A 26,565-nucleotide genomic window follows, 5' to 3' on the forward strand; every position below is an offset into this window, starting at 1 on the left:
ATTTCTTTGCATGTGAAAATCATATTATCTATGCACTAATAATGCAACATAATATGTTATATTACAATCTTAATAGTTTTGTCATTTACAATCATAAATCATAATCATTCATTTATACGGCTATCTTTTAAAATATTGTTTAATAGCCCTCTCCCGACTCGGGGTTGAATTATTCGGTAGGTGAAAAATCTCTTTTGAAAAAGAAAATCAGCATATCTGTTTAACGAATGAAGAGGATTAAAAAGAAAAAAATTTCTTATCCGGTAGTGTAAAAAAAGTTTTTTTTGACGGGCCATTTTTAGTCGGTCGGTAGAGAACTTCCAAACAAAGCATTAAAGAAAGTCTATCAGAAAAGAATGTCTTTTTCCTGATATGAAAAGAAGTAATATTTATGTCTCGGGCTATTTACAATAATGGCCTAAGTAAAAATAAATAACCTCAATAGTTTTTAATTCGCAGAAACAACAATCTGATTAATTTTCTCAATCAGAAAAAAACCAAGCAAAGCACTAAAAATATAGAGGATTCAATAAGATTTACCACACACAAAGCAGTATGGCTGAACTGTGTGTAAGTACAAATTTTGATAACCATTATTTAAAAAAAAATATTTGAGGAAACACACTTCCAACCACAAGTACACTGTAATTGATATTTCAATTAAAAAAAAATTTAGAGTGAAATAATTGTGTCTCCATTCAAACGCTTTCCATTTCCATTTACAGTATTAGTAAAGAATATGTCTGAATACTAAACATTACATACATTTATTAATCCTCTAGAGTATCTAGGCCTTATGCATTTTTTTCTATTGCATGCAATAGGACGAGATAAAGAACGAATATCACTATCCAACATTTATGACCACTGTTGACAGATCGTATGAATGTCTGGTAAGCACTGGAATTAAACCAGGAAAAAATAAATAAATGAAATTTGTGTTTTTCTTTTGAATTTGTTAGTACTAATTTTCAAACAATACATGATTTAAAAAAATCCTTTTCAATGAATAAAATTTATCCATTTTCAACTGTTTGTGTAAATTTTGTAACAGTTGTTACACTTGTAACAAACATAATGACAAAAAAAATATTACAAAATATTACATTCATTCCGAAACTCCAAGTTGACTTTTTTTTTTAGAAAGAAAGAAAGGATGACGGCAGATATGAAAGAGTAAGATATTAAAACAAATTTTAGTGTAATTCATGGCCATGTTTTTGTTATGTATTGTACAAGTATAATTTATAAGAAAGCGTCAATTTTATAAAGCGTCAGTTTTATCAATTTAAATATTGATATTTCTTTAATTTAGTTTCTTAATATTTTTTTCTGTTAACGTTAAAGCTCAAAGAAAACAATGCTATGGAATCAAACCAAGAGATTAAAAAGGATGAAAACGACTATTACAAACTTGAAAGAGATGAAAAGAAATCTACCAAACTTGTAAAACATAGGACATCAATTAAAACGTGGATAGCCTTTATAATGTGTGTTGTTTTTATGTGTGGATTCGTCACCATGACATCACTGTTTGTTATTCAGCTTAATACAGGAAATAGTAAGTTTTGTCCTTTTTTCTCGAACAATCTTTTTGTACTTGTTTAATAACTGTTCTCGATTTTAAAGGTGCAATCCTCAAACTCAGCATTGAAAACAATATTTATCAATCATAACTTATTAATCAAAGTTATCTTTTTTACACTAAGGTTATTCAAAATTAAAATTACGTAAATTGTAAAATCAGAATAGGAATTTAAAATGATCTTCATATTGCCTTTTATTTTTAGTGGGGAGTACGAGTATACAAGAAAATCAGGAAAAAGTGATCGGTGAGGGTTTTTTTTTGTATGATAGATATAATTGTATATCATTATTAATAGGCAGATTTTCTTTTTAATTTCATATTTTTTTAAAATGCACAAACCTGTATTATTTTAATGTAAAAAATATTTTAACAGAGCCAAACCAGCAAATCCTATCACTACAGCGTCAAATTAGTCGTTTAAAAAATATAATTAGTAAGTACTTTTCATCTCATTCATTTTATTTCACTTTTTTTTCTTTTACTATAAAAGGACATATTATTGATATTTTTTTTCAAGTAATCAGATTGTATTTCTCTCAGTGTCTACTTTTTTTTAATTGCCAACAAAGAAGTCTATAGAGTGTATAAATGAATGGGTTTTTTTTCTCTTTATTGCCTTTAAAATACATGTACATCGGACTTTTTCTTTGATAGTTTCTCCACATTTATCGTACTCTTATGGAAATTCAACCTATATATTATTTACGACCAGAATGACTTGGAATGATTCTCAGGTAAATTCCAAACCATTTTTTTCTTCTTGGGTTTATTTAGAAACAAATTTTATATCATTCTTCTTGTGATACCGGGAATCAATGTTTTAAATGTGATGGCGAAGTTAACATTTTTCAGCTATGGTGTTTTGATACTGGGGGAAAATTGGCGGAAATAGAAACTGAGGATGAAAATACTTTCATCCGAAACAGCATTATCTCGGCAAGATCAGCCAATAAAATCACAGGTACTATTTTTCATTGTTAATCAGAAAACTTTCCTAAATTTCTTTTTTTTTTAAATGTTTATTTTGTGTGCTCTCCAAAAAGCGTACGAAATAATGGATTTACGATAGTGCATAATATACCCTAATATTACAAGAAATGCATCAGGTAGCGTGGGAATGATTTCGTAGGTTTGCCGATTAAAATATTCAATGATTACTGATAAATGAAAAGTACGTATAACATTTCAGTCCGACTTTCCTCAGGATATATTATACGTAACATTCAAACACTGCAACAGTCTATATAAATAAGATGAATTTCGTACATACACTTTACAAATAAGTACCTGGGCATAATATAGTGTTAAAAAAATACATGTTTTCTACAATTTACAAATTTAAAACATGAAAAATTAAGTACATTCAATAAATAACATTATCTGGCCATCTCAAAATCAATGCCATAATACAAGAGAACGTTATTACCCTTTTAAGTTCCGGTATCCTGACGGAAACTTAAATAACAAATACAATAATCATTTGACGTTTGAACACAATTGAAAACCTTAAAAATATTAAATAAAATACACATCTCTTACAATGCATTATATGTGTTTATATATAAACATAAAAGCAACATCAACAAATAAAGTACTACATGTACTTCCTTCAGGTCTGTCTCTCCTGACTGTTATTTTAGATCTTATTCTAGATGTTCTTCCTCTCAGGTACGTACTGGAAATTGTGGCAGATGTGCTTGTCACTCTTGGTGTTCGAATACGTAGATCATCTATTATTTCTCAGATACATTGTGATTGTTCATTGTATCCAGTTTTGGAACAAGCCGCTCTCAGTGGTATTTGGTGTTGTTTCTGTTCTTTGGATGTTTACTCTTCCTGTCAATGCTCGAGCTGCTGGAACTACTGCTTGATTCTTTTATCTTCCTCTTTTTACTACTCTTTTTCTTAACTACTTCATTTTCTTCTTCCTCATCACATTTTTCTTTCCCTGCTTTCTCTTTTCCCTCATCTTCATAACCTTTTTCTGAAATTCTCCTGCCTATCCCAGATGCAGTGGATGTCTCTACTGACCTGATGGGCGTTGCATAACTCAAACTCCTATATATGAAGTCCAGGTTGGGCTCGCAGCTGAGGAAGTTGTCATTCGTAAAATGGGATAATGGCTGCTTCCATCGGTTTCGTTGCAAAAAGTGGCTCATGTGTTGCCAGGACTTTCTCAGCTGGCCACGTCGTGGCAGCCAATGGAGTAAGTAGGCTTGCAATTGTGTTGTCTCCTGAGCCAGATCTAGTGGAGGTTGAGGTCGTCTTTCTTAGCCTACTTGTTTATAGGCCATGGGACTCTTTCCCCCTCATTTTACAGTATTGGTTTCCCTCCACCAGTTGGATGGAATCCTTATTCTTGTGGAGATATCTTCTCCCTTTGTCAGCTATATCGTCTGCTGTTTGCATGTGTTTAGTAAAGTGTGCAATATGGTCCTGTACTTCTTTTTTCTGTTGTATTGAAATGGCAGAAGCTAAAATGAAAGAGCGCGCTATCCGGAGGAATGTGATATGTATAAATATGAGGGAAAACGACGTGTCTCTTTTCCACTTATTGGTCACATAAATGATATCGATAAGCCCTTCATCTGCTAAGGATTTCCTTTTCAAATCCGTCATCTGTATATAAATACAAACATAAAATAAAAGAACTTAATAAATTATATTGAGCCATTCTCAACTATGCAGAAAAACCTGAGTCCCCCACCCCTCCCCGTTTTCTTTTTAAATCTAAAACCAATTATTTTGAGAATGGAGGCTGTACAACACTAGATAATTAATATCTACGTGGTATTTTCAGTCCCTTTAACAGCTTTTTTGTCCACTCTGGTTTGTCTTTCCCTTAAAAGTTTCTTAAATGTAGGCCAGGGTCAAGGGCAAATGTTGCTGGTATCTAATGAAAGACCTTGTCCCAAGAATTACATGCTTAAAGTATGAAAGTCATAGCTTTTACCGTTCAAAAGTTATAGCCAAGGATAAAGTTTATTAAAAGTTTGCCAATCTGTAACGTCAAAGTTGTTGATACATGTATCTAATGGAGGGTCTTGAAAAAAAATGCATATGAGAAGAAAGAAAATCATAGCACCAAACGTTAAAAAGTTATAACCTAAGTAAAAGTTAGATATATCTGTGTAAAGGTGTGTCAAACTCAAAGGTCAATGTCAAATGTAGTGGAACCCAAAGAAAGGTCTTCTCTCAAGGAGTACATATATATATATATTTATGAAATATGAAAGCCAGAGTCCCATCCAGTCAAAATTATGGGCAATGTTTCAGTTTATCTGGACGAACAGAAAGACAGACGGACGGACAAGGCAAAAACTTTATACCTCCGAATCTTAATTAACGACCCACATTTATCGGAACATGAACTAAAAAGATGTAAAATGACCGGGATATTTAACATTTCTTTGCATGTGAAAATCATATATATTATCTATGCACTAATAATGCAACATAATATGTTATATAACAATCTTAAAAATCTTGACATTTTCAGATGGTGTTTGGGTAGGAGGCACAGACCAAGAAACAGAGGGTGTTTGGAAATGGGCGTCTACAAATACAAATATAAACTTCACATTCTGGGCTCAAGGAGAGCCGAACGATTTTCGTGGTAATGAAGATTGCCTGGAATTCGCAGAAGATAAGGGATGGTGGTGGAATGATAATAACTGTGAAGCAACAATGTCATTTCTGTGTGAAATCTTGCAGAACAAATAAATTGACCCTTGTCTGTTTTATTCAGGTTTCAGATCAGTAGTCTCCCAGTGACATTCTTCTGATCTGTGTTTTTGGTATAATCACAATTATTGCTGTAAGGCTCATATTGTCATACGCTTTCGTTTTTACAATTTTTTTTTTTAATTTCGAAAATCAGATTTTGTGTTTCGAAAATTAAATTTTGGATTTCTTGCATTAATATGTGAATTCCATTTGTGGAATATTAAAATGGTGTCAATAAAGATATTCAATGAGCTAAATCGATTTGTTCACGTGTCTGGAATTTTATGCCCCCATAATGGAAGATTCAGGAGTATATACATGTAGTTATTGTCTTGTCCGTCCATCTGCCTTTCTGTTTTTCCGTTAAAACTTTATCATTGCCCGTAACTTTCGACTGGGTGGGGTTATGGCTTTATTATTTCACAGGTGTATTCCCTGTGACAAGAATTTTCTTTGACCTTGAAGTTGCTAAACTTGACCTTGAAGTTAGACAAACATATATATTTGGCCTCAACTTTTGAACAATAATTCTCGAGTTTTCATTCTTCAAATATGCATGCATTGTTCCGTTTTTGTATTCATAATTTTATTTTGATTCGGGTTCGATATTCTGTTTTTTTATAATGACAGCCATGCGGTTTTACCTGTAAAGCACCCCTACTAATGTTATTGTGATTTAAATTCAAAACACGTGGTATAGGTTGATCTATTCAAAGGTTATAGGGTAGAACCGGTTTTATAAATAAAATTAGCAGTAAACATGGTACAATGAAGCGCATTGAAGTGGTAAAATTCTCCATTTGGACGAAAAGTTATGAGTCATGTTTTGAAGGTCACCTATAGCATAACGACACGCCCATTTCTTTAGAAACGAGAAAGGAATATCCGTCGTAATGTTTTAGGACACTGCACTTGCCGCGACAATCAACATGAGTTACAAAAAGACATGTATAGAGTCCCCGCTTATGGAAAACACACATCGCAACGATTTTGTCCATAATTTATGATTTTATCATGTTTACTGGAGCTAGCATGGCACATGTATCAGTCGAACACGTGCTTACTCGGTGTTTATATAAACCGTCAATTTCATTGGATGTTATATTTATGAAATATCTGTTCTACAGGTATTCGATTGAATCATTTGACCGAGTTTTCCTTTCTAAAGAAATGGGCGTGTCTAAAGATAGCTCAAAACTTTTCATCCGAACAGAAAATTTTACCACTTCAATGCGCTTCATTGTATTGCTATAGCCTGTTTCTTTTGAAAACATGTCCTGTAATAAATGTTTCCAGACCTTTCTGAAATACTTTCATGATTTTTAACAGAAAAAGGGTGGCTAAAGGAGGGGGGTTTAAAATAACAATATATCTTATATACTTTTCGGCGAAAATTAGAGCTCACTAGTGACCGATTCACTGATAAAATATGTACATAATCATATACACCAACAAACCTTTGTTTGCCTTATATGGCTATTGTTATAAATGCGCACAGAGGATCCACGAGCAACTGACCAATCGTTGAATGAATAGCAACGTTTACGCCAAATACATGTTTACATTTTACTTCGAACACGTAGTTCAGGTCAATCTACGATCATGTTAATGGACTGCAAAATAAAAAAAAATGTTCTTACGAACAAAATACAAAGATACGAAACTATGAAAGATGTTATTGGCGTTTTTAATTTGTTGTTAAATGGAAAAAATTGTTTAATAAAATGTAGTTTACTTCTAGTTCAGAACACCAGCGCTTCAAGGGTAAGGAAAACGAGCAGCATCTCTTATGCATTTAAATGGACAAAACTTTGTTTACGTTCGTGATCACGTGTTCGGCCAGGGAATTCGCCTGGCAATTGTATTCACCGATAGTACAACAAAGGAATTAAAACAGATGCAAAACGCTTTTGCAGTATGACGTTCAGAAACCTGATAGACTTCCGCCGTTTATTTAACAAATGAATTTTTTGTCAGTAGGAGCATGAAAATAATATTTTTTAAAATGCTTTTCATTTACCATAAGGTTTTCCTTTATTCAAGCGTAAAATTCCTGTAGTATTCGTAGTAACCTATAATGCAATACTCATTTAGCTGATTGGTCAGTTAAAATCATGCTGGTGCCTCATTTGCTAATCTGATGCCAAAAAATATAGTCCCGGTTCCCATGCAAAAATATTTGTCCAAAAAGAAATTTTAATTCATGACTGCAGAAAGTTGTATTATAGAGAATACTTATTTAAAATGAATGTAAAAGAGATCGATTAATTGAAGTACATTTCTACAGACATTATCAGCTGATTCTAGGGTGGTGAAAACTGAAACGCAACATAACTCTTCTGTTTACCATACCTCCACGTGCCAGTCACTTCCTAGCCACATTTCCGCGAATAATTTACCCTATCTCGCTGAAGTCTCGCTAACTCTCGCCAGAGCCACTGCCAGAGCTACTCTGAACTCATCAGGTTGTATAATTTGCAGAACACCCAAAAATAAAAGGTTCCGAACACATTAGTAGGGGTGTGTAAAGTTTGCTATTAAATTTTGCGTCTGCCTCTCTAAGGAGTAAGTTTCGAATTGTTTTAATTAAATTTATATCTAACTTGATCATAATTGTCTTATAAAACTATGCAGTATTTCTTAGTATGTTTAAAGTCTGCAACTACAATGTTTTGTAAAAACGTGCGTTTTCAGTGTTGATAGGCCTGTTTAGCCCACATGTTAAATTTACACATACTTGATATTTTGTCACATTCTTATTATGAATTTGTACTTTGTCATTTTCCACCCTCTCACGATAATTGTCCAACAAACAGTACATGCATTGTGACAACACCTTCCTCTTTATCAAAAAAAAAAAAAAAGATCTTGACCTTGGCGACTTTCATTTGTAAAAATCCAACCTCTGTCATAAGATGCTATACAAGGGCATTAGTGTTTCACAAACACATCTTGTTTAAAAAAAAAAAATTTGACAAACGCAAAGAAAATAAATATTTACTGGGTAACCTTTCGACATCGACCACAATGCAAATTATACTGCCATTAGTCAAAAGGACATAAATAACAAAGACACAAATGTATAACGGTATGCCGATTGGCTGAATATTGTTTAACGTCCCTTTCGAGAATTTATCACAAACACTTACCGGTGGAGAGCTAAAAATTTTGTTCCATCCTCGGCACTCAGAGCCGGAGGCATCTTTTTCGTGCCAGCACTTCTGCAACACGGAACTTCAGTTTGTATGGTCTCATCCGAAGCACCGGTCTCCACGTGCTTTTCTGTCGTCAACTTCCCTTCCTTATGCAGCAATATACCTTTATCACCTGCATACGGAGTTTACATATATCAGGTAATTCGATAAGAAGGTAGGAATCTACGCATGAATAATTTTTAAAACGAGGTAAATTATTGACAAACAAGTTTATCAAACAAGAATATCAGCAGTCTCATTTAAAGTCATCATTTGGTAACTTCTGTGGTCGATACAATGACCTTGTCAGCAAATACATTCTATCATTGAGTCATTTGCTGACTGACGTTTTTCATACTAATTGTTAGTCCATTATTTGTACACTAAATCGACGACGGATTTTCCAATTAGGACAAGGGGCACACGGAGGGAGGGCGGGGGCTGTCGGCAGGGGATGTTCATTCTTACATTGCATCTGATCCCACCTCTGATGTTTTAGAGGTTCGTGTTTGCTCTACTCCTGTTTTGTATTGTTTTATTGACTTTTGATCTAGAATACTGTTCGTTATTTCCATGTTTCATTTACAAAGCCAGATATTACAAAATCTACCATTTGCATATTTTAAAAACTTGTTAATTTTGAAATCTTTTTTGTCTGATTACCGCTTGAAAAGTGGGAGGGTATACTGTAATCGGTATGTCCGTCCGTCTGTCTGTTACGCTTTGGGGTACCCATCTTTTCTCCGCAAATCCTCTTATACCACTAAGTGAAATTTAATGAAACTTTCACAGAATCTTTATTACATATTGTCATTGTGCACCTCCTATTTTACTTTTTGATCCGACACATATTTTTGGTTTTCCGGCCACAGCAAAACATGGACTTTGCCATTATAACCATATGGGAGGCGGGGGGTACCATTTAGTGAGCTCATTGCTCACAGTACCTCTAGTTTGTTATTGAGGACTAGAACGAAGATCACAAAGTAAACGTACAGTCATGTGTATTAGAAACGCACAGCAAATATTGATCACGAGAGATTCATACGCCTTTAAGAAGGCTGGGGGGTCAACAAATTAACCACAAATTAACCACCAGATTTAACTTGTTTTTTAAGATACGGTATCTTAAGCTGTCAACTATCATTTGACAAAGAAAAATTTCACACATTTTAGTTTAAAAATTTGATCATATTTGTATATCTTTATATGGAGCTCTTCTTTTAAAGGAGAGCGAAATAGTCTGAAAATGGCTGCCACCCCCAGCCTCTTTAATGAAAAATGTATTTTAAAAAACTGAAAAGAAAGGAGAGCTTAATAGTACTTTTTTTTATTATTATTATACAAAGAATTTTCTATTACTTGGAGTAGCTAAACATGTATTATCAGATAAATCATTTTTATTCATTTTTTGGTGACCGAGAAATGTATTTTCATTTTCATTGTTAAAGAAATTGATAATCACCTTTAAACAGGATATACTTAATACGCAGTACCTTTGACACGGATTTTGGACTTATTATCAAAATACAAAATAAATATGTTGACAGGTGTCAACCAGATTCCGCTAGCTTAAAGTAACAGCCGGAATGTACACATTATTTTTTTTCCACAAGTGCGTTGTGTGTCACCTGTGAATGCATTTTCCTACCTACTAAATCTGAAGATAGGCAAGTTTGTTGGTATGATTTTCGTGTTCCTTATATTATTGAGCTTGGTAAGTATATCTTTAGATTTTTGAAATATTTTAGTTTTAAATAAATAATGTCGATATTTAAAATCAATTCAACTTTATCTTTTTGTAAAAAGTAAGGGAAATATCATTTATCTTTTTTGTAAAAAATAGGGGAAATATCATTAATTGAATTATTTAACCCGTAGCTGAGCTGTAAGGCTGATGCTCAGGCAAGATGTCCCAGAGGTAGGCCTTTGAGGGGCGTTTTCTGCGGGCGAGGTCCAAATCGCCAGGATTGTCCAAGTGGATATTAGTGTGAAATTGACCCTGCAGACAGATTCGCAATATGCTGTCCACGTATGTACAATCAAATATTTTATTATATGATTGAATAATTTCCATCTCTTTGATTGGCTGAGATCCAACTATGTTAGAAAAATACTACGTTGTATTGACCTGCACGTGACGTTCCAGGTCAATACAAGGATATATTTCCTCCATATTGATCTAAATATAGATTGGGAAATTCCAAATTGATACAAATTGTTTTGGAAAGCTATTTAAACGACTCTGATTTTTTTTCATGTGAACAAAACATAAGCTAATATATATTTTAGGGTGAGGATGGTAAGAGGGGATGCAGGGACCCCCCTCCAACACTTTTACTGATCAACAATTTTCTTTTACTTTTTGGCAGTCAGTTTTCCCTGATAATATTCCATCCTTTCAAAATCTATCCTATAAAAAAAGACTGACATTATATATTTCTTTCATGGCAACTAAAATTGATTAAAAAAAAACATTTCAAATTGATACGACTGGTAAGGTTTATTTTAAATCTGCTTCTCTCTTGTATTTGGCTAGGACTTGATAAAATGCAAACAAGTAATGAGCTGTATCATTTCATCAGTGAATCATATAATAAAACAGTTATTGCTGTTTTTTTTCGGTCAATACAATGATTTAGCCATCTTCGAAGTACAATATTCACCTTGCCCTTCGGGCTCGGTGAATATTGTACTCCTCAGATGGCTAAAGCATTGTATTGACCTCAAAAAACAGCAATAATTGTATAATATTTCCACATTTTATAAAAGTTTCGTAATTCATGAATACATGCACAGCCAAACTTCGCTAACTTGAATTCAATGGTTTTGATAAAAAATATTACGGTATTTGTAGTGTTTGTGTTCGATATACCTAAAGGATACAGTGTAGTTTGTTTAAAATCAAGAACGAATTAGCTATGCCTGTCATTCTTTTGATGAGAAATAATTTCCCCTCAATTAAAACAATGGTTTATTTATACAAATATAGACGTGTTTCCATTTTTTGTGTTTAGAGTGTCCGGGAGGAAGGCAACCATTACCCGGTTCGTACTGTGGAGATGGCCCTAACTACCGGCCCTGCCCTCGTGGATACCAATGTAGTGTACACGAATTGGACGCCTTTGCTGTCTGTTGCCCTAGTAGTAAGTCTTACCTCAACGAATAGGACCATGTCTTTAAAGAATGTTTAAAACAATATTTCAAACATGGCCTGGATTTTTTTTTTTATATGATCTATATATGATCTATCATTAAGTCAAATTGCTGACTGGCGTTTTTCACACCAATTTTTAGGCTATTATCTATTATCTACACATTACTTTGTCGTGGTATTTTTTCCCGTAATTTCTAATTCCTGATCATTACAAGGAGAACACGACAGGTGTTCAAAGTTCTCTAACTATTTTTTTTCTTATTTGCATTTCAGGACGACGTGGATATGGAGTTTGAGAAAACACTTGGTTTAAGTCTTGTAATTTTAATCGTCCGTGTAGAAATTAATGTTTTTAAAATGTCAATTTCACTAGTACTGATGCATGGTTTGTTATTAATGCTTTCATCAAGAAATAAATTCCTTGTTATCAGTATTTTTATTTCTTTTTTGTTACGGAAGCTTATTAAAATAGAGAGCAGACTTAACATAACAGCTACTGTAAAGCCTGTAAATTATATTAAGTATATTATGTTTAGTCGAAATACATATCTTGAAGAGAAAAATATTTAGCATTGAGGTTCACGACCGATTCGTAATCGAGACAGCCACGCCTCTCTATATAGTAAATCCCGAACATCTGTTAATGTCTTGTGTCATGGTCATTTGCATAGTCACTTCCTCGGCATCAAACTGCACTCGACATTACGTTACAGGCGTAGGTCCATCGTACAGTATTCAAACAAATCAGAAAGTACGAAGGACATGTTTGCATTGAAAAGACAAGCGATGTTAAGCGAGTGTGTAATTGTAATTAATGTATTATTTTAAGCAGTATGGGTATTTGAAAAACCAAAACGTACTTGAAATCTACATTCGTCCGTACCATGATCCGCTACATTGCTGTTACTACGGATATGCTTGCATGTCCTGAGGAAATCCGAGTGGAGTACCGTAGTAACGGGTGTCAATATTATGGAATGTAGTGTGAAATAGTCAAAATGCATACATGTACCCTTACCAAAAATATTGCCTTCCTGCAAATATTTGCTGAAAGTTTGCTGCAAACTTGCAGCAGACATTGCTGAAAGCTTGCGGCAATGTAGTTAAAGAAAGCATAACAGTCTATACAAAGACTTGGTGTTAGCACCAAGCTTGCAGCAAACATTTTACATGCGAACGAGGTTTGCTGCAGCAAACACTAGATTTTCAAAATGAGGAAACCTTGCTGCAAGACTGCGGCAAACATTGCTTCAAGCTTGCGACAAACATTGCTGTTTACTTGAAGCAAACAATATCCTTATGGTTTTGGCACATTTTGTCCCGACTTAATTAAATCTGATAATTTTAGAGAAAATTCACCACATCAAAACGGTATATACTCCTAACAAAATACTGAAACATGTGCAAATCCCATTCAAACATTTCGAAATGGCCAAATCTGTGTTGACCACATTACAATCTACATTAATCATAGGCTGATTTGACTTGTTTATTGTTCTTGCAAACTTACTGCAAACATTTAAATCATAAATTGTTTCCTGCGAACTTGCTGCGAACATTAAATTGGTGTGTATGTTTCTTGCAATGTTCCTGCAAATTAACATGCTGAGTTCCTGCGAATTTGCTGCAAGCTTGCAGCAATTGCTGCAGTGTTTGCCGCAAGATTGCAGCTAGCAGCAATCATCTGCGAACAAGAAAATTTTCTTCCTGTGAATAATTTTGTTTGCTGTAAGCTTGCAGCAAACTTGCCTGCCGCTTACAGCAAACATATCAGTTTGGTAAGGATATATACGAGTGTTTATATACGAACATGTATCAGTAAGCAAGGAACCCAGGAAACAGGTGCTTTTAATAATTCGTCGAACTGCAGCCTGTTTCCAATATTGTCAGATTTCGATTATCTTGTTTAAATTTGAATAATGTTTTTCCTGAAATTCTGTGTATCTTTAAATTGTTGTTTAAAGCAGTTAATTAATGAGTTTACATGGATTTCTCTTGAAAATAGTTTTCACGTTTCAGGGATGGGGCCATTACTTAAAAAAGTAATTTATTAAATTACAATTACTTTGATTTTTCGACACTTAAACTACAGGCTTTATAAAACATGTAATTAATTAATATACAATTATTCTGCAAAAAGTGTAATTAATTACAGTCAAGTACAATTACGTTATGTCGCGTGATGCCGAGGGAGTGACTATGCAAATAACAATGACACAAGACATTTACAGACACTTTCTTTCGTTTGTAAGAAATATTAATGTATACAGGGAAATTTTCGCCCCCGTTTTATTTTCGTCCCTTTCGCCCTATCCTCGGTTGGGCGAATTTAAAACGGGGTGAATTCAAAGAATACAGTACAATTTCTTAAACGGAACTGTGACTGGGCGAATAAAAGACGGGGCAAAATAGTGTGAAAGGGCGAAAATAAAGCGGGGCGAAAATAACCCAGTATACAGTAAGGCATGACTGTCTCTCGACTGCCACTCCTCTTTGTACTGTAACAATAAATTCCTTACAAACAAAAGAAAGTGACCGTAAATATAACTTTGAACACTCTACGACGGACCTAAGCTTCTTACGTAATGTCGCATGCAGTTTGTTGTCGAAGGAATGACTCACAGGCACTTAGGGTATGGACCCCCACTTTTTTCCCCATTTTTTCTTTATAAATCTGGGTTCGAGTCACCCTTTTCCTATTTTTTATTTTAATATGCACTATATGTTATCAATAATGTAACTCTTTTGTCTCTTTAAGCTGTCTTTGTATATTTCGTTTTCGACTACTAGTAATACATGTACATAATAAGAGAGAAGGCTTATTACTCTTTTTTCGCCTTCCTCCCCACCTCGCTTCAACTTCGCTTGATAATAAATCTAAAGCAGAATAAAACATGGGATATGCATACATTAAGAAATTTGTTATACATTCCTCTTCCTTTTCATATTTCCATTTATTTATTATGTGCTCCCGATGGAAAAGGGGTGGGTGGGGGTGGTCCATACCCCAAGTGCCTGTGGAGTGACTATGCAAATGACCACGACACGATATTTACAAAAACACTTTCTTTCGTTTGTAAGGAATTTGTTGTACAGAGAGGCGTGACTGTGACGTGATGCAGTGATTCCACTGCCACGCCTCTCTATACAATAAATTCCTTTCAAACGAAAGAAAGTATCTTGGTACTGTAAATATAACTTTTTATTAAGATACTGTTCCTCTAGATAATCTAAAATATTACATGTAAACTAGCAAAGGAGTGTTTTGCTTACGTCTTTGCGCGACAAATTAACAAAGAAACTTTATTTAAAAAAATTAGCTTATTCATTTAAATCTTTATTTCTTAATTTAAAGCACCTTACACGCTAGGCTATGTGCTCTTTCTTTTTAATAATTCAAAAAAAAGGATCAAGAATTGTATTTAAAAAAAAAAATGTTAATAGTCATTATTTCGACACGGTTTAATATAAGTAAACTGACATTGCAGTTTCTGAAAACTTAATGCCAACATGTTTCATAACTGATTCATAAACAAAAAATTTACGTCATGCTAAACCATTATGACCTTGATATATGTAAGCAAAAAATTATATTTATGTTCTCAAATTTGTAACAGAATGAGATATATTTCTTTTATTTTTAACATCACTATAAATGTTATTTATTAGAAGTTTTTTTAATCACTGAACATTGCATATTTGAGTAGATTACTTTAAACCCACTAAAATCGCTTAATTACCTTATGTTTTTGTAAATTAATTAGAAAGGATTCTCCTTCAAAATAGTGGTTATAAAGAAACCAAATGAAATGTAGAGTCTGATTTGACTTTGAATGTTAATTACACGCAGATTAATCATTTATTTAACATTTGTTCAAATATCTTCAAATCTGATAAATGATTTGCATCTAGAACAGGCGTGTATCCTAAATAAAAGACAATGAAAAGTAAACATGCAAAAGTGTGTCTAAACTTCGAAATCGAAAAAACAAAAAAACAAAAAAGAAACAACGTTCAGATGCGTTCACTTGCATGTATTTTGTTCTTAAAATTTAATTCTAATATTGAGTGACCAACATGTACTTGATAATAAGTTAAAATATTTGGAAATAGCCGGATCTAGCACCGTTGTTTTTTTTTTAAATAAAAATTAAATTTGATATAAAATAATTAATTGACGATGCATGATAAGAACGGTACGTTCACATTATGCTTATATACCGGATTTATGTTTGCAGTAATAGTGACGCAGTTTCTCCCATTTGTTTTTAAATTAACATATGTTACAGACATGATTAACACGCATTATCTGGGATTGGCCTTAAGAAAAACTAATTTAAGGCTATTCCAGGTGTGGTAAGAACCCTATATATACAAGTAGTTAGCAGTTTAGTGAATTTTTAAGTGCAATAGAAATTTGAAACAAAAGTTTATAGAAAACTACGTGCAATTTTTAATGGATAGGTGGATCGTGCTCTTTGTGTTCTTGTTCACAGTAATTTCACTGGCTACTTGTCAGGTATGGACATTTTTCTAGTATTGTTTAACGATAGTTAGAAACATACTTTAAATTGCTTTTTTTTTATTTCACAAGAAAAAACTCTGTGACAGTCATTTCTATTTCTGCATTAGTCTCACTCACATTTGCATATGTCAAAATCAGTCACTCTTTAATGATGTTCATTCAATTAATATTTGTTAAACAGTATTATGTTTCCATAACTTGTCGTTTCAGGTTTTAAGAAAAAAAATATTCTAAAGTAATTCAACTGAATTAAAAAAAAAATAATAGAACAGAATCAATATGCATGTAAGCACCTCTATGTTGAAATTGGTCATATAAAGACTGTCTTGTTTTAATAAAAATTGTAATTTTGTGAAACTAAATAGGATGTTCCAGACAAAAGATGTCGATCGGGTTATGCCTTGGCTAACTTCTACTGTGGACGAGGAGGCAGGCGATGCCCCACAGCATATGAGTGTAACATCCACCCCTCCGACAGATACGCTATATGTTGTCGGAGAGGGTAAGTTTCTTTCTGTTAAACCTCTTTATAAACAAGAGGCCCACGGGCCTTATAGGTCACCTGAGTATTGTGCAACAACTTTCAAACAATTAAATTTGGTCCGTGTTTTAAACCAGAGGCCATGAAATTCGCAATTTCACAATTTTGAAAGAGGTACCATTGCTTATAATAATTATAGACTTAGCATGCTTACTCTGTTTACTCAATACCCAGAGGTAGATCAGAGTAACATTAAGAGAAAATGCACTTCCACTTTATAACCAGTTGTGCACCTCATCCACCACTGATCCTGGGGCAACATATTTCAAAATTTTGCAAATTTTATCATAAAATGGTTGATTAACACCAAAGAGCAGATTTCAAAGCATTAATTTATTTTCAGACTTTGTACCCCCCCCCTCATCCCCGACCTTGGGAAGGAGCGGGGGGGGGGGCATAAAAAATAACCATTTTGCTAGGTGCACCTTTCTTCATCATGAATAGATATATATTTGGATCACTGGCATAAAACCCAGGAGCATAGGAAAGATTTTCAAAGTATTAATGTATTTTAACTATATAATCAATACAGCCCCGCCCTAACACCTGAACCCATGACCCTCGGGCCATAAAATTCACAATTTTGGATGAGGCACTCTTGCTTATCATAACTATGCACTAAGTTTATTTAATACTCAGGAGCACAGAAGATTTTAAAAGAATTAATGCATTTTCACTATATGATCAATAGAGCCCCGTCCTAACACCAAAACCCCTGAACCTGGGGCCATAAAATTCAAAATTTTGGAAGAGGCACTCTTGATCAACATAACTATTTACTTACATAGTTTATTTAATACCCAGAAGCAGAGAAGAAGATTTTCAAAGAATTAATGCATTTTCACTATATGATCAATAGAGCCCCGCCCTAACACCAAAACCCCTGACCCTGGGACCATAAAATTCAAAATTTTGGATGAGGCACTCTTGATCAACATAACTATTTACTTACATAGTTTATTTAATACCCAGGAGCAGAGAAGAAGATTTTCAAACAATTAATGCATTTTCACTATATGATCAATTAAGAGCCCCTCCCTAACACCAGAACCCCTGACCCTGGGGCCATAAAATTCACAATTTTGGATGAGGCACTCTTGCTTATCATAACTATGTGCTTGGTTAGTTTATTTAATACCCAGGAGCAGAGAAGAAGATTTCCAAAGAATAAATGCATTTTCACTATATAATCAATAGGGCCCCACCCTAACACCAAAACCCCTGACCCTGGGGCCACAAAATTCACAATTCTGGATGAGGCACTCTTGCTCATCATAATTATGTACTTAGCTAGTTTATTTAATACCCAAAAGAAGAGAAGAAGATTTTCAAAGTATAAATGCATTTTCACTATATAACCAATAGAGCCCCGCCCTAACACCAGAGTGCCTGACCCTGGGGTCATAAAATTAACAATTTTGGAAGACGCACTCTTGCTCATCATAACTATGTGCTTGGTTAATTTATTCAATACCCAGGAGCAGAGAAGAAGATTTTCAAAGAAATCATGCATTTTCACTATATAATCTATATAGCCCCGCCCTAGCACTAGAACCCCTGACCCTAGGGCCATGAAATTCACAATTTTAGTAGAGGACTCAATGCTCATTACATTCATGCCAACAGTTTGCCTGCTTGATGTCCAGGAGTAAAGAAGATTTTTAAAGATTGCAATAATTTTAGTGGTTTTGGCCCCACCCTCAGGCCCCAGGGGGGCCGGGACCATAAAATTCACAATTTTAGTTCCACTTTACCCAAAAATGCTGTATACCAAATTTGGTTGAATTTGGTTCAGTGGTTTCAGAGAAGAAGCTGAAAATGTTAAAATGTTAACACACGACGCACGACACACGACGACGGACGAAAACGGATAGCAATAGGTCACCTGGGTTTACTCAGATGACCTAAAAAGTAAAGCCTGTTACCTTTATATACAGTTCGTTTGTTGTTTTACGCCAGTCTTGCGATTTTTACACTCACATTAAGACGCCACTACTAGCCGGTGTAGAGCTGCAAATTTATGATTTTCGATACTCAGGTCAATTGAGTAGCGAGGGATATTTTAGTGCCAGTATGTACTAAGACAGGGGACACCGATTTATACACGTTCAGCCTCATCTAAAGAATCGGTCCCCACGTCCCTCAGTGGGATTCGAACCCACGACGTAAGAACAACGCCTTACTCCACGACTCTAATGCACATAACGGCACGCAGACGGCTCTTTTAACAGTAAAAACCAGTGATAAGAAATCATAGGTCACGGGGACATTAGGCTTCCGTATAATTTACCTTCTCCATATCTTTTGTTTGTTTGTTTAACGTTCCTTCAAAAATTTTAACTCGTATAAAACACTTGCCGATTAAGTGTTACTGTACTAGGGACTTAATTCAAAGCTTTTATTAGCAATGATTGACCTCATGACAACACCTACTGCGACACGGCACCTCAGTCTCCTCCGAGGGACCTAGGACTCCATTTCTCACCTTTATTTTTTTTCCTTATCTAGGAAAAGGGCAGTCCTCATGAGCGATAACTTTAATACCAAGTCGGGGTGTTTTTGCTATCTCTCTTGCTTTTGATTGCCATACACGTGCGTCCCTGTCTAATAACATGTTTCATTATTTTTCGTCTACTTTAAATAAACAATTTCACATTTAATCTCTTATATTGAAAATAAATATTTCTTTTTTTACGTTTCAGGTACAGAGGGTGACAAGTTAGTACTGACACATGTTCTGGATATCACTGATAAAAAATCAAAGATTAAACTTTAACGATATTTTAAAAAGATTTCTTGTTCTTTTATGAAGAGGTCTATGAGCAACATCACTCACCCGAGGAAATACGGGATTGCTTTAATTTCTATTCCCGTTCTCTTCCTACACTTGGAACTCCTCGGGTGGCTCGTACCTTGCACACTATGAATGGGAGTCAGCCGAGGATTGCCTATTGCTCTTCCTACGTACATGTAAATATTGGCCTTTAGTTAACTTACCCAACCCCCGGTGGTCGTGATTTGAACAAGCTGAAATCTACACTTCCATAGTGTTATGACTGATCCTGGCTTTCTTTATTCAAGTTGTATTCTACATATTCCTTTGTAGAAATTTGTTCCCTAATTGAAGCACTGCCCTTCACCAAAGGGTTATGATTTTAACAAACTTAAATGTACACTACATGTGAATGATTTAAGAGAAATATGACCTCTCGCTTTCCAGCTCTTGAGAAGATTTTAAATGAATTTGTGTATGTATATCTTATTGTAAACCTTGATACACCTGTGGCCTAATCCTTCATCTGGGTTGAGGTTATCATCATTAGAACCGACTTGAATCAACACTATAGTATATGGAATTAAATTTCACTTGTTCTGGCCCTGTACTTGAGTCTTGAAAAAAATAAGGTTCTTATGGTATTGTAACGTGTACCCCTGCGTTTGGGTTCTTGTATGGGATGAAATTTTCCTCTTACTCTGAGTTACTCTATCTGAGTATTTGATCTAATGATTTAAATATTTACAATATAACAATTTTCCTTTAACCTATCTGGGTTATTCTTTTATTTCTTTAATCACAAAATAAATACAGGCGTGGTTAAATTATGACTTGGTAACAAAGCACCGTGTACCTTGCCCCAGGTTCCTATTGATGGCGGATACTAGGAGTTTCGTTCTTATGCAGATCTACAGCCCCAGTATCTCGCCTCAATTCCCCGGGTTTCTTGCCACTAGAGCAATGTATTCTAATTTCTTTTATTTCACCTTTTCTTATTCTTACTCAAATTGTTCTATTGCTTCTTCTTTGCAGCCCTGACATAAAAATGACTGACAGACCCTGAAACTCTCAGTGCGTTCTCATATATACCCCTTTTGGGCAAGTCTATTTCAACTCAGACAAGGGGGGACAGATTATTCCATTTAACCCGCATTCTTGGTCTTCTTAACGTTTATAGTTACCACAAATCATAACATCACCCACGCCTCTGATTTCATGCGTCCCGCATGTTTTTTTTTCTTCTTCTTTTTTTTTTTTTTTTTTTTTTTTTTGAAAAGACATTTATGCCACTTAATTAATAAACATTATATATACATATTCATTTTTATTTATCAAGGGTTAAAATAACACCTCGTTACAAAATCAAAGGAGAGAAATGAAAACATGTAGTCACTTTAGCTTGAATGTACAATCTATACTTGAGGCATTTTAATCTGACCAAATGTCCTCTTCAAATCTTTCAATGGTTTCTCCATTCTCTTGATACGTCTTGATCACTCTTATGATTTTCTTATGCCTTCTCTTATTAACGTCTTCAACTTGAATGTTGGCCTGTGTAGCTTTTTCCACTGCCTCAACTTGTTTCTTGCAACAGGAGCAATGTTGATCTTCCACGAGTGCCTCCTGGTCTGATCTACTACTAGTGGCTTCGTCTCCATTCTCCACATTCTTGTATTGTATTATTCTTTCCTCAACTACTTGGTTCACTTTGTCTGCTGTCTTTCTTTTCACACCTGGCAAACGTGGGGCAGTTCTTTTTCTCTGCGTTCTACCTAACTCGATGTCGTTTTCTTCACAAATAAGTTCCCCAGGGTCTTCTTGCCAATCTTCTTCTACAGGCTATTCCACTGACAAATCCTGAGTCTGCCTCTTTTCGTGTAATTCTGAGTTCTCTTGTTCTTTATGCATACGTTTCAGGTGCCTGGCTAAGATAATTTTCTTACTAAAAGCTTGATCACATAACTGGCATTCATACTTTCTTCGATTATTGTCAGCCATTCCACATGCTAACAAGTGATCCCTCCATTCCTCTTCAGATGGAAGGCGAACCAAGCAAATTGAGCCTAAAATCCCAGGCTTTCTGGGAGTCACTTTGGTCTTCGGCATTTTTTCTTTAATCTGAAAATAAATGATAATTCGAAAAACACTTAACTAAAAGTTAAATTGTATAATCAAACTCATAATCACTGTGCCATTTAGGCCTTGTGCGTGTGCGTTGCCTACGATTGGCATATGATAATTCGAACTCATTCAGTTCTGAATTACCAAGCATATCTAACTCAGCTTCATCATTCTGAAGTTTGTCCGTCTGATTTTCATCTTGCACTACTTGGTGATCATTGTCAGTCTGCGTCAATTCATTATCCAAGACCTGAGTCCCATAATGTCTTAACCTATCAATGTGGACAATGAGAGTCTTGGTATCGTTTTCTTTTCGGATTTTAAATGTAACATCAGTATGCTTTTCAACAATAATGTAAGGACCATACCAAAAACTCATCAATTTCGGAGACTTCCCTACATGTCTTTGTGGGAAAACCACTAACACCTTATCATCAACCTCAAAACTCTTACTGACAATATTTTGATCGTGATATTTCTTCTGTCTTAGCATAGACTGCTTGCTAATCTGACGAGCGTATCTATATGCCTCTTCAAGTGTTTCCCGAAGTTTCCATACATAATCATGTACTTTGCTTGGCTTCAAACCATTTGGTAAGTCATACATGATGTCTAGCGGGGTGGCTACCTCGCGTCCAAACATAAGCATATTCGGAGTATAGCCTGTGCTTTCGTGCACAGAGGAACGGTAGGCCATTAGCGCGTAAGGAAGGTTTCTATCCCAATCTTGTTGGTGGTCAGACACATATGCACTTAGCATTGTAGCTAAGGTTTTATTAAACCTTTCCACCATTCCATCTGACTTGGGATGGAAAGCAGTAGTTCGAGTTTTTCTTATACATAACATTTCACACACGTCTTTAAACAGCTTGCTTTCGTACTGCCTGCCCTGGTCACTGTGAATTATTTCTGGAATTCCAACCTTGGTAATAAACTGCTCTACTGTGACTTCAGCAACGGTCTGTGCTTCGATGTTTTTCAAAGGAAAAGCATCTGTCCACTTCGTAAAGTAGTCAGATATGACTAGAATATACTTGTGACCTTTCTCGGTTTCAGGTAGTGGCCCCATAATATCCGTGGCTACCCGTTCTAATGGGAAACCTGTTTGATCTATCTGCATGTACGATTTTCCAGCAGAACGAGATTTTCGTTTTCTGCATTGTGGACATCACGTCACATAGCTGCGGACATCATTTTGCAATCCTACCCAATAGAATTTTTCTCGTATTCTGGCCAAGGTCTTTGCCACACCATTCTTGCCCTGGCAACACTGGACCTGGTAAACAGTACTTTGTTACAACGCACTTGGCTCTCTGTACCTGGTTATACTGGACCTGGTAAACTGTACTTGTTAAAATGTCGTTGGTAGCGTACACAGTACCTGGCTCTGCGAACCTGATACTACTGAAACTGGTAAATAGCGCTTGGTAAACTGGACCTGGTACCTAGTATTTTTGTCTTATTAACTTCTATCCCCTTACCGGCTGCCACCAAAATGTAACGTGTACCCCTGCGTTTGGGTTCTTATAGGGGATGAAATTTTCCTCTTACTCTGAGTTACTCTATCCGAGTATTTGATCTAATGATTACTCTACTGTGACTTCAGCAACGGTCTGTGCTTCGATGTTTTTCAAAGGAAAAGCATCTGTCCACTTCGTAAAGTAGTCAGGTATGACTAGAATATACTTGTGACCTTTCTCGGTTTCAGGTAGTGGCCCCATAATATCCGTGCTACCCGTTCTAATGGGAAACCTGTTTGATCTATCTGCATGTACGATTTTCCAGCAGAACGAGATTTTCGTTTTCTGCATTGTGGACATCACGTCACATAGCTGCGGACATCATTTTGCAATCCTACCCAATAGAATTTTTCTCGTATTCTGGCCAAGGTCTTTGCCACACCATTCTTGCCCTGGCAACACTGGACCTGGTAAACAGTACTTTGTTACAACGCACTTGGCTCTCTGTACCTGGTTATACTGGACCTGGTAACCTGTACTTGTTAAAATGTCGTTGGTAGCGTACACAGTACCTGGCTCTGCGAACCTGATACTACTGAAACTGGTAAATAGCGCTTGGTAAACTGGACCTGGTACCTAGTATTTTTGTCTTATTAACTTCTATCCCCTTACCGGCTGCCACCAAAATGTAACGTGTACCCCTGCGTTTGGGTTCTTATAGGGGATGAAATTTTCCTCTTACTCTGAGTTACTCTATCTGAGTATTTGATCTAATGATTTAAATATTTACAATATAACAATTTTCCTTTAATCTATCTGGGTTATTCTTTTATTTCTTTAATCACAAAATAAATACAGACGTGGTTAAATTATGACTTGGTAACAAAGGTTCCTATTGATGGCGGATACTAGGAGTTCCGTTCTTATGCAGATCTACAGCCCCCAGTATCTCGCCTCAATTCCCCGGGTTTCTTGCCACTGGTGCAATGTATTCTAATTTCTTTTATTTCACCTTTTCTTATTCTTACCCAAATTCTTCTACTGCTTCGTCTTTGCAGCTCCGCAAACGACTGACAGACCCTGAAACTCTCAGCGCGTTCTTATATATACCCCTTTTGGGTGAGTCTATTTCAACTCAGACAAAGGGGGACAGATTATTCCATTTAACCCGCATTCTTGGTCTTCTTAACGTTTATTGTTACCACAAATCATTACAGTATAAAATGACTTTTTTAGTTAGTAGGATATAGGTCTTGCAAGATTTTAAAATTCACAAAATGAAAAACAGTGATTATAAAATAATAGAGATTATAGTGTTCTCGAGCCACGGGAAGGACATCTTTGATCTCGATCTTTATAAAAAAAAATCTGTTAATGTAATGGAGTCTCGGTAGTAAATAGAACTGGTGACTCTGCAAGCTCAGCATTGCAACAGATGGCACCGGCCGTTGAAAGAAAGAGATGTACTTTCAAATGTGAAAAGCATTTCTGATCAGTAAGGTTTCCTTTCTTATGTGATCATCAATGGCAGGCTTACATATCATACGAGACTCAGTTGCAGAAACTATATGTTGACATAAACCAATCATGTCCGTTAGATTAAATGAAGTTCACATTTGTACGTTATTTCTACTGCATACTTTTAGGTACGATCTAATCGTTTCTTGTACGAGTTATTCGTGTCTGAAATAGCCTAAACGTTACATTTCTTATTTTGAACTTCTTCCTGTGTCTACACAGGCATCTGAAGTGTGAATAAAAGTGAGGAGGAGGTTTTAGAGTCGCACCTCTGTTTCGCCTTCTCTGACTGGTTAAAGATTTAAACTGTGTCACAGTTAACCAATCAGACAGGCGACTCCAAACTGACAGAGTGATTTCAAAATTATGATAGGTATAGCACTGTTATTACCTTTGAAATTTTGTCTCGAAGTAGGGAACCCCTCTGTTTGTTCACAGTTTTTGTTTCTTACCTTGTGTATTTTTATTATACCGTATAAGGCCATTCTTTAGAGGTGTGAAAAAGTACAATATACTTGCATGAAACGACATATAGATGTGTTTGACGGGGAAATAATATATTTTTGAGATATAAACTCTAACATTTTTTTATCCACACTTTAGGTGTCTGTGGTATCTACTGTGCAAGTTGTTGAAAGGTAATTTTTATATATAATACGTAATGAAGCAGCTAATACTTGTACGTAATGAAACAGCGCTCTATAACATTAGGTTTTGAGTCCTTCATTGTTTCAAGTTTTACCCGCAATTATTCAAGTTCCCCATGTCTCTTATTAATAGTCGTAATTCTTGTCATCATTACCTTCAGGAATGAATTTTGTTTTAATTCCTTCCCGACTGACTTACCTCCTTGCATACCTGACATAAACCTTGCTCATTTGACATGACTTTTCTTCAACATGTCATGTTATTCCTTTATCTTATTAGGATTATCAAAGAACTTACTACCCGTATAGGTTCCACTCTTTGGCAGAAATCTGACATCGTTGACCAGGTGTCATCTATAATTCTTTTGGAGAGATGGAGGCTGAGCTCATATGAGTAGTTGTACTGTTTTGGATTAATCTTCTCTCGATATCGTCATCCACTGTCGTCTCTTCTGTTGCTGGCTCTTCTCACAATTTTCCTTTTTTCGGTTGAGGGATCGTTGAACAAATACTTATCTTGTACGTTAATAAAAATTACAAATTCCTTCTCTTCGGAATTGTTTGCTCATTTCAAAAGATATCGGTTTAAATAAAAAAAAAATGTGTTTGATAATGAATTCATTTTGTCTTCAACGTGTTCAATTTACAAGGGATTTCTTCATCTATATTACACTGGTAGACCAGATTTAACGCATCGTTTGTTGCCATTCTAAAATTTGCAAATATCAATGTACATGTATACAGACCCTCAAGGAATGACTGTCAGAGACCCTGAATTTTAAATTGGTCACGGACTTTCAACATACCGTCCTTCGGATATGCCGTATATGAGATTACCGGGTAGGTCTAAAACAATTTTCAGGGTTCAATGATTCATTTGCATTAGAAACAGCGCACACAAAGTTTAACAGCAATGATTTATAATCATTTAGTCGGAAAAGTCGCATTTCACCCGTTTAATATTTGTTTATAAGTTTTTGTGTTTTGTATTGTAAAGGAAAAAAAAAGTATTTTATCATTCAATGTTCGTGAATTAATACGAGGTTTTAAGTATCTGATATATAAATATTTACATGTACATGTACATAAGTGAGAGCTTAGCGTAAACGTACATGTACATGTGCAATTTTAGCAGATTCATATTCTGTTGACACAGTTTACATGTATTAAATTAATGCAGAGCGCCATAATATTAACAATTATTTAGATTTCTACTCAGGAAATTAATTTTCTTGAACTATATAGTTCTTTAAAGCCGATTTCTTTGGACTTTCTTTCGACTGGTCTTCTACATGTATTATTTTCCCAAAGA

The 26,565-nt window shown here is 35.1% G+C and overlaps 1 protein-coding gene and 1 long non-coding RNA gene across 2 annotated transcripts; both read left to right on the forward strand.

The window, feature by feature from the left end:
• Window positions 1-1,966: 1,966 nt before the first annotated feature.
• Window positions 1,967-5,311, forward strand: LOC134275323 (C-type lectin lectoxin-Thr1-like). The gene is made up of 4 exons (XM_062757600.1): window positions 1,967-2,021; window positions 2,243-2,322; window positions 2,441-2,549; window positions 5,088-5,311. The coding sequence occupies exons 2-4, from the start codon at window positions 2,302-2,304 to the stop codon at window positions 5,309-5,311; spliced, it is 354 nt and encodes a 117-aa protein (XP_062613584.1). The 5' UTR covers window positions 1,967-2,021; window positions 2,243-2,301.
• A 6,238-nt stretch (window positions 5,312-11,549) lies between these two features.
• On the forward strand, window positions 11,550-12,095 carry LOC134275327 (uncharacterized). The gene is made up of 2 exons (XR_009993799.1): window positions 11,550-11,654; window positions 11,939-12,095. It is a non-coding gene; the product is annotated as an uncharacterized LOC134275327 (long non-coding RNA).
• Window positions 12,096-26,565: the final 14,470 nt, after the last annotated feature.

The sequence above is a fragment of the Saccostrea cucullata genome, unplaced genomic scaffold (assembly GCF_032062105.1).
Source record: "Saccostrea cucullata isolate Sc308-1 unplaced genomic scaffold, CSIRO_AGI_Scuc_v1 ctg660, whole genome shotgun sequence".
Classification (NCBI taxonomy): Eukaryota; Metazoa; Mollusca; class Bivalvia; order Ostreida; family Ostreidae; genus Saccostrea; species Saccostrea cuccullata.

Excerpts from the sequence above, each read along its gene's own strand:
- LOC134275323 (XM_062757600.1), top strand. The coding sequence starts at position 2,302 with ATGACTTGGAATGATTCTCAG. Across the intron at positions 2,323-2,440 it reads TGACTTGGAATGATTCTCAG|CTATGGTGTTTTGATACTGG; the intron begins GTAAATTCCAAA and ends AACATTTTTCAG. Across the intron at positions 2,550-5,087 it reads ATCAGCCAATAAAATCACAG|ATGGTGTTTGGGTAGGAGGC; the intron begins GTACTATTTTTC and ends TGACATTTTCAG.